This window comes from Lycorma delicatula, chromosome 9 (assembly GCF_047948215.1).
Source record: "Lycorma delicatula isolate Av1 chromosome 9, ASM4794821v1, whole genome shotgun sequence".
NCBI classification, from domain to species: Eukaryota; Metazoa; Arthropoda; class Insecta; order Hemiptera; family Fulgoridae; genus Lycorma; species Lycorma delicatula.
Window position 1 is genome coordinate 107,363,114 of NC_134463.1, and position 14,060 is coordinate 107,377,173.

A 14,060-nucleotide genomic window follows, 5' to 3' on the forward strand; every position below is an offset into this window, starting at 1 on the left:
TTGCAAGTCTTCAAAATTTGTCTTTTAGACTAACTGCAGTAGTGGACAATCTTCAGCCATGATAAAAGGCCTTACCATTGTCTATCATAGTAATGTCGAGTAACAAACCTTGAAGACCTGTTACTAGTGTCAAGCGACATAAACTAATGATAATGGATGTTTTTTAATATGGTCAATAATAAAACAAATTTTAATATGATTTCTTTATTATTTACATTTTCTAATTCAACATTCACAATATTTATTTTCCTTCAATTATATTTATTAAAATTAATCTTGCAAATTGATAAATTAACTCAAGATATAATAATAAAATAAATTACCTTATTTACATATCAGCAACCTTACAAATAGTATAATTGGATAACTTCACACTGAAAAGAAAATAATAAAAAAATAAACTCCCACTAAAAACTAAATTCATGATGTGTTACATCAGTGCGTGCAACTTCCATAACTTGCTAAAAATACACTCTGATCAGTTTCTCTAATGCGCCAAAAGAAGTATAACTTCAATATTTTTCAATTTCTAATCAGAAAAAAAAATTTATTTGGTAGCCCTGTAGGCTTTTATAACTTCAAACTTAATAATTCTTTTAGAGCACCTTAAATGTATTAAAATGCATAAAAAAAGGAATATTTTTTACTATTCTAGTAACTATTGAGATTCTACTAACTTTTTTATAATTTATCATTCTTTGAATGCTACATGTTTTTTTTTTATTTTTATATATATTTTTTTTTTTAGAAGACCTAAAAGTTTTATCATGACAGTTATTATTAATATTACTACTTGTTTTTATCTGTAAACTTTGGTTTTCTAAAAATAGCTTTATAATAATCTTTTTATAGATTAGTGATTAGAACTTTTTGTTGAAGTTAACTTTTATTATAAAATATGTTACGGATAAAAAACCATTTCCAATGTATAAAGAAGCTTTATAGAAGAAAGACATTATTTTTTAAAATATTAACAATAATAATAACAAAATTAATAATTGTATTTACTAACATATTACAAAAAAATTATCAAAGTAATCCATTTTGGAGAAATCAGAAAACAAGTACGTGAACAAAGTTAGCTACTTTACAAAACTTGCTCCATAAATTCAATAAAGGAAAAATTCTTCTTTTATTGTATCATAAAATAACCCTTTACAGAGTTGCTTTAATTTTCATGATTAAATTATTTTACTACGAAAGTAAAATTTTTGTTATTGTCCTAATTAAATTTTTATTTATTTACAATGAGATCATCTCACATTCATTATAAGTGCAAAGTTCACTCCTCGTCAATGTTTGTCACCTTAAATGATTTGCTTCTGTAAGCTGAAATTTAAGTACTTCACATTATCTAAATTTATGTGCTAATGAAGATGAAGTAAAGGTGACTTAAATTATTCAGTGCATTTTAGGTAATAATAATAAAAATAACAAAGCAATATACTTATATGCATATTTTATTGTTGAACAGAGCATTTCAAACAGTTTTATTTACAACATTTATTAACTTCAAATAAGTTCCACATGAGCACTTTTGTGGTACGTAAAATGTCTAGATGATATTAAATTTCATGCCACACACATTACAAAAATTATCTGGAGTTATTCCATTAATTATACCTTCAATTTTTCTTTTTTTAGTTCATTGATGTTCACACTTCATTGTGTACACCCTGTCATTGAATATCTCCCAAAAAAAGAAAATGAATAGCGTAACATTTAGAGATCAAGGTTTCAGGGAATTGGTCCATCAAGGCCAATCCAATGTCGAGGAAATTGTTCATTAGTCCCTAGCATGTAAACTCCAGAATGGTGGTGTACCATCTTTTTGGAAGTAAAAATGGGGTTGCCATTGTTCAATTTGTGGTACTACACAGTCCTGTTATATGTCTAGGTCTAGATAATTAGTGCTAGTAACCATTGGCTTAGTGAAGAAGAAAGGTCCGATCACTTTATAAGCAGTCAACGCACACCCAATATTAACTTTCAGGCTATCACGTGTTTGACGAATGGCATGAGGGTTCTTGCTACCCAAAATCCAACAATTATAACAGTTAACATGACCAGAACTGTGGAAGGTAGCTTCATCAGAGATTACTTATTCTAAAACCACATTACCTTTGTTCACTTTATCAAGAATGTCTATAGCAAAATTGAGTGGTTTATTGCCATCAACTGCAGGAACCGAGTGAATTTTGTACGCTAGAATTTGTGCACATTCAGTAGACATAGCTGACAGAATTAACACACTTAAATCAAAATTATTGTTGACTTACAGTGGTTTATCAGAAATCAACTTAATAACTGCAAAGTATGCACACATTGGATTCCATGAATGCTAACGGATGAACACAAAAGTCACACCTGCAGATGTCTGACACATTGTTAGTACAACATGAAAAAAGGGTGATGAATTTTTAGTCTACTGCCACTACTGATGATACTTGGATACACTATTTTACCCCAGAAAACAAACGGGCATCAATCAAATGGCAACATCCTTCATCTTCAAAACCACTTTTTCAGCAGGAAAAATTATGGCTTCATTCTTTTGGGATAATGAACTTATAGCTCGTAGAATGGAATTAATATAATTAATAATTTTAATAGCAAACACTAACTTACCATAACCATAAAAAGTTACAATTGTGGATTAGTAAGAGAAATAATTTTAATGCAAGAGTAAATTTCTACTTCTAGTAAATTATTATGAGTGGTTAATTCATTGACAAATAATGACTATGCTCTCCAAAAAATACTCTTTAACTAATTTCCAGATAACCAATAGTAACAAATTTACTTTTGTAGTAGGTACCTAGGAGTAGTGCTTAATTTGAGAATAAGATGACTGAATCGTTTGCTTACCATCCCTAAATTCTTAATACATTGCAATTAGTACAGTGAAGTAAATAGTTATAATTACAATTCATTATTTAAAAACGAGTAATTAAAAGAAAGCATTTTAAACAATGTAGGCCTAAATTTCCAAAACATTGTAGCAACAAAGAAATCATTTTGATACAGGCGCTGACTGGACTCAAATGAATGTTTGCTAGTTGATGGTGCATAAATTACTTAATCAGAAATTGTTTTTATTGGCTAATAAAGATTGTTTTATTTAACAAAAAAAAAATAGAATAAATTTCCAAACATTCCATATTTTATTTCAATAAAAGAAAAAAAAATAAACTAAGAGTTATATATAACATACTTGATGTATCTGCTGTAATATAAATGTATATTCTTTAAACAGTTAAGTTATATAGATAATATTTATAGTGAAAAAAAAACTACATGTAAAAACAAATGATTTTAAATTATGCAAATGTATGTAAAAATTACATACACATAGCAGAATAAGAATATAGAATTAGATAGAATAGCAGAATTTCTGTTTTAAATGTGATTATTTAATATTATATACGTATATAGATAATTACAATAAATACTTATAAAAAAAGTACAAAATTTTAATTTAGATGCACGATCTGATAAAATTTTACTTAAAATTTAATATAAGTACAATTTAACATGAATAGTGCATATATGGAAATATTTTGCTACAATGTAAACATACAGACTACTTGTACCACTTATAGTGTATAATAAGTATTACTATGTATAATGTATAATATACTATGTACAGTACATTGCACATACTATTATCAGCGTACTACTAATCAGTTGGCAAGTCCAGTGTCATGTAATAACTTACTTTCATAAAAATAATACTGCACATTATAACGGCAGATAATTTAAAACTGACATATTGTGAACATAATTTAAATCCTCAGGACTGTGCTAAACATCAGGATGACTTAAATGGTGCTTATCCTCATCTTTCAATACCAAAATAATTAACAAATACCAATTTTGTTAGTATTGTATGTTTAGATATTTTGTACATGTTAACATAGTGCCACAACCATAACGATTGCAGGCATAAACAAGCTACTTAAACATTAAACAAGCAACTTAGAAGAAATTGTAAAGAAGAGAAATTTTATTTAAAATCTTTTAAAAACAGAATATTTTGTGGTGATATATAGTACCAATTAAGTTATTCAGTATTCTTCAAGGCAATTTTTTTCTTTCTTTATTATGTAATAGTATACTTTTAATCATTACTCTAAATATAAATGTTAAGTTTTTTGAAGTTATGTTCAGGCAAAATGGTAAACAGCATAACATTTTTTATGAGTGTTTTCTTTGTAATAAAAATAACGATAACATTTTTCATTTTAAATTCTGCATTATGCAGATTATCAATTTCCATGTACTGATTAATATTTTTATTAAACATTTTGCTTTATATTTTATAAACAAATATTTTTTTATTTGCTAAAATCTAGATTCATAAAAGATAAGAAGACATTTTTCTTTTTTTTTCAATAAAAATGCATTAAAAAATTTAATCCTTACAATTTAGTTAAAACAAAACAACCCTGAGAATATAACATAGAAAATATTACTAACACAAGTATGGATGAATTATAATCAAAATATTCTCCATGCATATATCTAAATACAGAAAACAATGCCAGCGGCTAAAACTTACAAAAGAGATTACAGTTAACTCAGGATTTAAATTTAAACAAACACAATATTTAGATATAATACTAAGTAGTATTTAACAATTATTATTTTAATAATAACAACTAAATGGTGTACAATTAATAAAATAATTACAACTAAAATAAAGTAAAACAACATAACGACTAATGGTGAACAATTAATATTAAAATGTATTTTATGTAAATAAATATATGTATATTTAGAAAGAGAGAGAGGGAGATAAGGAGATAGAGACAGAGAGTAAAAGCTGTTGTTAAATAAAAACGCGAGTGATGAAAGGCTAGAGACAGGAAATGAATAAAATTATCGTGTATAACTACAATAAAATATCTTCTCTTTCTTATTACACTTTATATATGACAGTTTATCATCTTTTTTATTATACTGGCAAAAAATTATTATCACTAGATTTATTTTATAATTGATTTTATCTGAATATTGCTTTTTTTTCTTTTTTTTCCTGTTTAGCCTCCAGGAATCACCATCAGGTATTACTTCAGAGGATGAATGAGGATGATATGTATGATTGTAAGTGAAGTCTAGTCTTGTACAGTCTCAGGTCGACCGTTTCTGAGATGTGTGGTTAATTGAAACTCAACCACCAAAGAACACCGGTATCTACAATCTAGTTAGTATCCAAATTCATATAAACGTACCTGCCTTTACTATGATTTGAACACTGAACTCTCAACTTCGAAATCAGCTGATTTGCGAAGACGCATTCACCACTAGACCAATCTGGTGAATCGGATATTAAACAACCGGTCAATGAGATGTTAACTCTTCTTTCCAGATATTAATTATGTAGTATAAAAAATAAATTATTTAAAAAAAATAAGAGAAATAAAAGCTCAGATTTTCAGTAATCTGAAGACATGTAATTAAAAATTTCTATTAATTAAAAAAATTATCTCGTTTGATATCTTCATATTAAATTCGATTAAATCAAACTTTTTAATTGTAAATGTGAAAAGCACCTCATTAATGTAAATAAATTAGAAAAAAATTTATAATGATTTTTATTCTATTTTTCAAAACAAACAACCATATCTAGAAAGGAAGCACATACTTGACAGTCAGTTTAATTTTTTTTTACTGATAAAAGCACAAGTACTGCCTACTGATAATGGGAACAGTTATGTACAGACTAGACACTGACCAAGAGATTAAGATTGGAGGCAGAAACATAAATTAAATCAAACCTGATTCTTTATTATAAGGAAATATTACTTAACAATTAGAATGTGACAAAATAAACATTATACAAATTATAATTACAAAGTAGTACAAGCTATAAGACTATACAAACAGATGGAATAAGAAACCAACATTAACACAAAGAAAATGAAAATTATAAGATTAGCAGGCAGTAAATATATGAATGAGTCATTAAAATACATAAAGGAGAGTAAAACAGTAAAAAACCAAGGATAACAATGGTTACAATGATATTTAACATATACTTTTACTAGTATGAAAGCAGATTGACTTTTAGATTGTCTCTGAAGTTCCATGTTTAAAGTACTAAAATATGGTGTTATGAAAAAGATAATAAGAAATCATGGAGACAAACAATACAAAAATTTAAAGGATAGAAAAATTGCAACGTTCAAATATTTACATTAACATTAATCAGTATTTATAAAGTATAATTAATAATGGGCTTTGCCCATTAAGTAAGTAAGTATACTATCAGTATAGACTATGTTGATCTTTCTTTTTCTTCCCTTTTCATTACCCTTTAATTAACTTAACTAATTAGCCTGTCAGCATTTTTTTAGTAGCTGGCTGGACAGTTGCTAAAAAACATTTTCTAGAATTCTGTTTTTTTAGGGGATCAGGTGATTAAAAAAAAAATGGCTGAGATGGTACTGAACGGGCATCTAGAGCCTGAATGGGATTCAAGCTCAGAACGTTCCAGATGAAAGGGAGATGCACAACAACTGTTTAAAATGCTGTCCATGGAGAACAGCATATTAAAGAATAATATAAAAATTAATAAGAATAGTTAAGAGAAAAACATATAACCTATCCTATTACTAAACCACAACAAAGTCAACATATTTATAGAAAGATTAGCTTACTTATAAGCAAGCAATATTATTAAAGGAAACTTGAGCATGTCCCATATTAACACTGACAATTAATATTACACTGACATATACATCTAAGATTATCTCACTTTAGGTATTTATCCTCTATATTTAAATATTTTTTTAAAAAATCATTTGATAAATTACATTTTGCATTTATTGAATAACATCTAATCTTGTCTATTCCTTTCTTCATATGACACCAATAAAATTTTTAAAGTAATTAATTTTCTAAGTTTATTTTTTTAATAAATTTGTTACATTTCTCATGTATAATTGTGCAAGGATCCTATAAAAATTGTTTGATTATAAAATTTGGATGAAGATGGACAGAAATGTAATGCTTAACAGTTCATACTAAAACAAAAGAGAATAAATTATAAACATTTAAAAGAAAGAAATTAGGGCATGTACACGATGAAAGAAGAATATAATAAAATTAATTAGGGCTGTCTGTTTAACTAAAATATAGCCTACATGGTATGATGTATAACATTAATAAAGATCTGGGAAAATAAAATTAGGAAAACAAGTTATTAAATAAAAATTTGTTTTTTGCAAGTTCAAAAGAATCAATAAAAGAGGATTTAAAGAATGAAAATGATACAAGTTTATTAAATAGATTATATCATTACAAAATAAGAACAGGAAAAGGAGAGCTTCAAAGGGACACAACGTAGGACAGAATGTCTTAGATGATAAAAAATAAACAATAAGCCAAGATTAAAAAAAAAAAATACTACAATTATGAATAATATAAAAATGATAGCAAGACTTAATTATATTTGATACTTAATTTTATGCGTGTGTAAAATATGACTGGTATACCATACCCAATGAACTAGCTGTAAATAATGAAAAACACATCCACCATGTAGCAAAACCAAACACACCTCTATATACTTCTTGTGTGAATACCTGTAAAAAATTTTAAATTAATGTTTACTTGATTAATTCCCAGGCGGATTAAAAAAACATGATGATTTCTTTGGTGAATAAAATAAGTGAAAATTGCTCTATCAATTTTTAAATATTTTTTTTAACAGAAGTTATGACACTCTGAACATATGACAAAATATCATTTTTTTTCAAAATGATATTTTGAAAAAAATTATTTTTCAACAACAAAAAAATTAATTTTAACTTAAAATAATGACAATAATTTGAATACTGCTACTCTTTTATGTAGTAACTAGACTGAAAGAGATTTATACTGTGTATAATAAAAATTCATTCATTAACTCTAAATTTAACATTTTCAGATTCAAGCAATTTTTGTAATTTTACTTATAGTTTTAATGTCTAAGCAGTATATGATTTTCTGGGTACTATTTAAAACAAATTGACTGAAATTATACAATTTTTTTTTGTTTTATTAAGAAAAAGTAGGTCATTTAAATGGTATCATCACTTACTTCGTTTATTAGCAATACAACAATATCTTTAACAGAAAATAAATTGCATTTACTAGTTTTAATTGTAAGAAACTGGGAAGTGTACATAAGGTTTTTTTTTTTCATAAAAATTATACCAATAACATACACATTAATATAACAGTAAGAGACTGATACACTTCAAATGCATTAAAAACGGTAGTTTGTTTAACATTTTACATTACATAAAAAAATAAATAAATATAAAGCAAATCTCATAAATGAAAACAAACTAACCATAATGCCAGATGCATAACATTTTAAGTTATCGTATATATCCTACCCTACTGAACGACATTTGAATGTGTGTGTGTGTCTGTGTGTGCATCCCCCTTAGCTTAGCACGGAATGTACTGATCATTAGCGGAAAATCCTGATTCATTAGTATGTGTGTTGTGGTGGTCAGGTGTATACTTGTTATAATATTGTATATTGATATGTCGCATATATATTGATTCAAATGCAACATATTTATTAATATATTTTTTTTATGTGATTGTTTTTCTTCATAAAATCTATTATTTATGTTAAGACTTAGTTTTCATTTCCTCCTTTTTTATTTGTAAAAATAAAAATTTTTCACTTTTCTCTTACTCTTTATAAATTGTCACTTTTTTTTGTTACTCTTATTAAATGAATTTGTCTAATGCTCTATTGTTAGTCAGTCTTACTCCATCCTTCAAAGACTCGCCGTGTATTTATTACGAATGTATAATTAATAAAATAAAGTTATATATATGAATTACAAGTTCAAAGATCATAATAAAAATAATTTATATTATAAACGAAATAAAGACTTTTATTTATTTGAATGAACCAGTGAATAATAAATTCTTTTTTCTGTTTAGCCTCTGGAACCACAGTAAGGTATTACTTGAATGAATGAGAATGATATGTATGAATGTAAATGAAGTGTAATCTTCTATAGTCTCAGGACGACCGTTCCTGAGATGTAAGGTTAATTGAAACCCAACCACCAAAGAACACCAGTATCCACGATATAGTATTCAAATCTATATAAAAGTAACTGCCTTTACTAGGATTTGATCCTTAGAACTAACTCTCAACTTCAAAATCAGCTGAATTGCGATGACGAGTTTACCACTAGTCCAGGAACTTTCATAACCTATTCTACTTGTAAAATAATGGAAAAGATCTTATAAACTGTGTCCTTAAATGCTTCATGTAAGTTACAACTAGTGAAAGATTTCACTCAGATTTCAGATATTCCGATGAAATGAATAACGATGGCTACTCTGTGTCATCGTGCTGAAGTATACTTTGCGTCTCAGTGCTAGAAGAACATCTTCAAATAGCTGCGGCAATGCTTCTTGAAGAAAGTGCAAGTAGACCTCAGCATTTATGCAGTCAGGTAATATGAACAGTACAAATAGCAGATTGTGAAGAAGGTTGTACCATGCAGTGGCAATAAATAGATGTTGAAAATTGCCTTCTACCATTTCACGAGGATTTACTTCTGCCCATGTATGCTCATTCTGTAATTTGTTGTCACAATCTCGAATGAAATTTGCTTCACCTTACAGTGGATGTTCCAAGAGATGTTCAATGAATTTTAGCGAGTATCAGGGGTCTGAGCTACTGTATGCGGCCATGCATTGTCATAGAGAAGGAAGACATTTCAAATAGGTTGCCATGATCATTTGTTGCGATAAGCAGTCTTGATGTCATCCAACAACTAGCAGTACTATGTTGTATTTACAGTCCTTTGTTCGTACAGGAAATAAATCAGCTTTTGAGCTGATTTATTTTTGAGCTGATATACTTTTTGAGTCCCAAAACACAATTGCTGCAACTTTTCCAACTGAGAAGCATTTGATCGATGCCCCCCTCCCCACTTTTCCACAACTCCATAGTTTTCTTGCTTTCTGGGATATAGTGGCCACTACTGAACTGCCACTACACCCTGAGTGTAGTTGGCAAAGAATTGCAGTTGGATTATAATTCATTATGCAACAGATGATGGTACCATCTGCTTAGACATTCTGTTATTGATGTGGGAACATGACATAAGACGTGGCTAGCCAGTTGCTCCTCTCGACGCATATCCAACTAATTATACACAGCACCCCACCACATTCATTGTTCTTCCTCAGTCCATATGGCAACATTCCAGTTTATATTTGAACGATCCTTGTATTTATCAATTTTTCTTAGTTAAGACATGAAGTTTCAATTCACTTCACTTTACCATGTTTATAATAAGCAGCTAAGCGATTTTATTTTCTTAATAGTTTATGATGCGTAAAGTGAAATTTCATGTTTTAACTAAAAAAGACTAATTAAGCGTTTGTGTCAGAGTTTAGGATCAATTAAGGCATTCAGGTGACATCCCACATCACAGAACAGAAAAAAAATACCATTCACATTTATTGATCTATGACCACTTGTTGTAAACTGAACAAATTTTTGCTATCCAAATCCCACATTTAAATAACAGTATTAAAATTCCTATATAAAATATATCCATGTAAAATGAGTTATCTAAATAGCAATATAATAAAACACACCTGTTTTAAAGAATCCAAAGCAAGCGTAAACTGTTGTGCAGATCTTAACAAAGAATCCTCATCAACTGGAAATGGAGGTCGAGGACTACTAACAGGAGCATCAGGTTGTGAGGAAACATCAAAAAATAATCCGCTCCAAGTATAGTCACCTAATACAGAAAAAAATTAACTGTAACTAAAAATAAATCAATTTTCATTCTATTACTGTAAAAATTTCTAAGCATTAATATAAAGAGGATGGCACATTGTGCAGATCACCCATACCAAATATCATTACTGTTATTACATCCTCAACTAAAATATTTTATAAATAATACAAAATAAATAATTTTAAAAATTGATATTTTTCATATAACTTAAAATGTATTTGAAAAAGAAATATTTTATAATTAAAAATTATATTATATAAAGGGATGTCTGAATTATTAGAAATTCTTAACTGATTTTGCTGTTTGAATAATATTTACGAATATTTTTTACACAACAATATTAACATACAAATTCATTGTAGTAAATTATTTTTTATTTGAATAAACACTATTATCTATTAGTGCTTCATTAAATATTTTCTAAATACAGATATTCTCTAATTTGAAGTGATTTCTATTTCCTACACATAACAATACAATTTAGGCCAAAAAGGCAGTACCATTAGATGAAATAACGGAAAGATCTTATATTATTTCAGCCCGCCTGACAAGAAGGTACATTAAATATTTTTGGTGTAATTGTCTGTAAAGTATTTCTATAAATACCTTAAATCCGTCCTACCATTTCTGTCTTTGAATCAAACAAAATGTCCCAAGAACAAGATTACATCAAGTGTGATTATTTTAGTTTGTTATTGAAGTGTGTGATGAAGACAGAATTAAAAAACTACATCTATTTATACATAAATAATGGTGTTGCACTGTTAGATGAGAAACCTACATAGTTGTTAGTAAACAATCTTTCTGAATTTTTGATAATTCATACATTTCCAAATCATCTACAGCATTCACCTTATCAGCAAAAATAACTGGGAAAAAAATTTATTATGAACAGTGGCATATAATATTATAGCAATTATTTAATTAATGTAATGCATCATAATTTTATTTTTTATTCATATAGTTTTTTCATCACCTCATTTAATTTTATAAATTCGTGAGCAACATTCCATATGTTTCTGCATCATACACTGTGAAGTGTTGATTTTTATATATATACATCACAATGAGTTTTTATAATTATTTTTTAATAATATTAGGAAGTTAAATTTGCACATTCATCTGAAATAAAATAAAAAGGTTTCTTTTAATTTAGTAATTTTTATAATTTTCTTGTCTTGGATTAAACTTAATTCCACTAACGATGGGATCCTGTTCTCTAAACATGTCGTTTGTCACAAGTATAAAAAGTGCAAGACTGATTTAAAGTATTTATAAGCATTTTTAAATCTAACTTTTTTTTTTAAAAAGACTTCCATTAATAAACTAATGTACTGTTAAAAACACTAATGTTTTGTTAAAAATAAACATGGTGTGTCTCACTAACTACAGTTAAAAATTGTTAATATGATTCAACCACTGAAAATATTTTAGCAATAAAAATTATATACAAACCTAATGTTTTATAAGTAAGTGTAAAGAAGAGGCAAAGCAAAAGAGGTGCTATATACTGTAATGCAACAACACACAGGTAGTAGAACACAACTGCAATCTGGAAAAAAACATTAATATATTGGTAAACATTAGTTTAACACTAAGTTTAAAAATAACTTACGAGAGGTGACTGAAACGTAATGCACAGTGATGACTGTGCATTACAATTGATTATTATATATTTTACATTATTTTTTAAACATGTTGTCCTGTGTGCTGAATTATTAGTACTTATAAACCACCAGATACATACTTATAAAGCAAGATTGACCTTACCTTCAATCTAGTAAGGCCTTTTCAAATCCTATAGGTTCATCATCAGTTATTAAAACACCACAATTATCATTAAGCATTCAGCTACTTTGTCAACCAAGTCATGATTGATTAAAATTATTAGTCATACCTTAAAATTCTATTATACAAACCTAACAATTTAACAGATCATCCTGCTCAAAATTTACCTGATGGTTTATTAAATTGAAATTTTTAATTTCTCCAAATATTCCAGTTTGTTTTTAACGTTACAATTTTCTAATAATTTAAGATTATTTACTAAATCTGTAATTTTACATCCATTTGAAATTAAGTGATCTCCTGTATTTGAAAAATTCTTTTTTTTATTTTTAATGCTCTTAGATGTTCCGAGAGCCGACCCCTGTGGCACGAGTGCTAGCGTCTTGGCCTTTCATCCAGAGGTCCCAGGTTTGAATCCAGGCCAGACATGACATTTTCACACACTACAATAATTGTCATTCATCTCATCGTCTGAAGTAATACATAACGGTGGTCCCAGAAGTTAAAAAAAAGAAAAAATTGTTCTGAGAATCATATGCCAGTTTAAGTTAAATTTGTCAAAACTAAAATTAGTGTCATAATTAAAAATTTTTTTCGAAATATTGTTCACAGGTTTATATGCAGTGGCATATTATTCTTTATTATAAACATTTACTATTTTATTTGTTTCACTGGAAATTTCATTCACTAGAAAAAGGTTAGTGTTTTTGTTATATTTCTTCTTTAAATATCCCCTTGTAAATGTTATCAATATAAGGTTTCATTATTGTTAGTAGGTTTTCTATGTATGCTTGTTTCAATTTTGTTATTGTTATTCATTTTTATATTACAAATAATATTCTTTTACAGGTGAGATATGTGAATGATATACTTGTAATATTTGACTCTAACATAACATTGGAATATCAAATAATATTAAACAAGCTAGATTTATTTAATAATAAACTCAAATTTATTATGGAGGCAGACAATGATAGGACTATACATTTTTTATATATGAACATAAAAATTAATAACGCTAACAAAATTGAAACAAGTATATATAGAAAACCTATCAACAATCATATAACCATTCATAGAAATTCAAATAACCCATTTTCACATAGGAGAAACACTATGGTATGATACATAGAGCTGTTATTTATTCACATAACAATGAGGTGGTATTAAATAATGAACTGGAATACATAAGAAATATAGCTTTACACAATGGCTACAATAAATCTTATATTGTTAACATTTACAAAAAATAAAAATACATTTTTTTTTGCAAATATGGTAGATCACTTGATTTCAAATGAACATAAAATTACAGGTTTAGTAAATAATCTTAAAATATTAAAAATTTGTAACATTAAAAACAAACTGGAGAAATATTATATTTATAAATGTAAAAATTTCAATTTAATAAACCACCAGGTAAATTTAAAGCAGGATTATCTATTTAAATTGGTAGGCCGGTGTAATAGAGTTTTAACATCTGACTAATAA

The 14,060-nt window shown here is 27.4% G+C and overlaps 1 protein-coding gene across 2 annotated transcripts in view; it reads right to left on the reverse strand.

Annotated features, from left to right (window-relative positions):
* Positions 1-204: 204 nt before the first annotated feature.
* The window catches only part of emei (transmembrane protein 161-like emei), a 52,292-nt gene continuing 38,436 nt past the window's right edge, over positions 205-14,060 (reverse strand). The window contains exons 10-13 of one of the 2 annotated variants that reach the window (XM_075374403.1): positions 12,237-12,333; positions 10,633-10,781; positions 7,505-7,589; positions 205-374 (exon numbers count right to left, since the gene is read on the reverse strand). In XM_075374403.1, coding sequence (XP_075230518.1) covers positions 370-374; positions 7,505-7,589; positions 10,633-10,781; positions 12,237-12,333 — 336 coding nt within the window. In that variant the 3' untranslated portion in view covers positions 205-369. Of the gene's footprint in view, positions 375-3,141; positions 7,590-10,632; positions 10,782-12,236; positions 12,334-14,060 lie in introns of those variants that run through there. The other variant, XM_075374402.1, reaches the window with a different exon arrangement.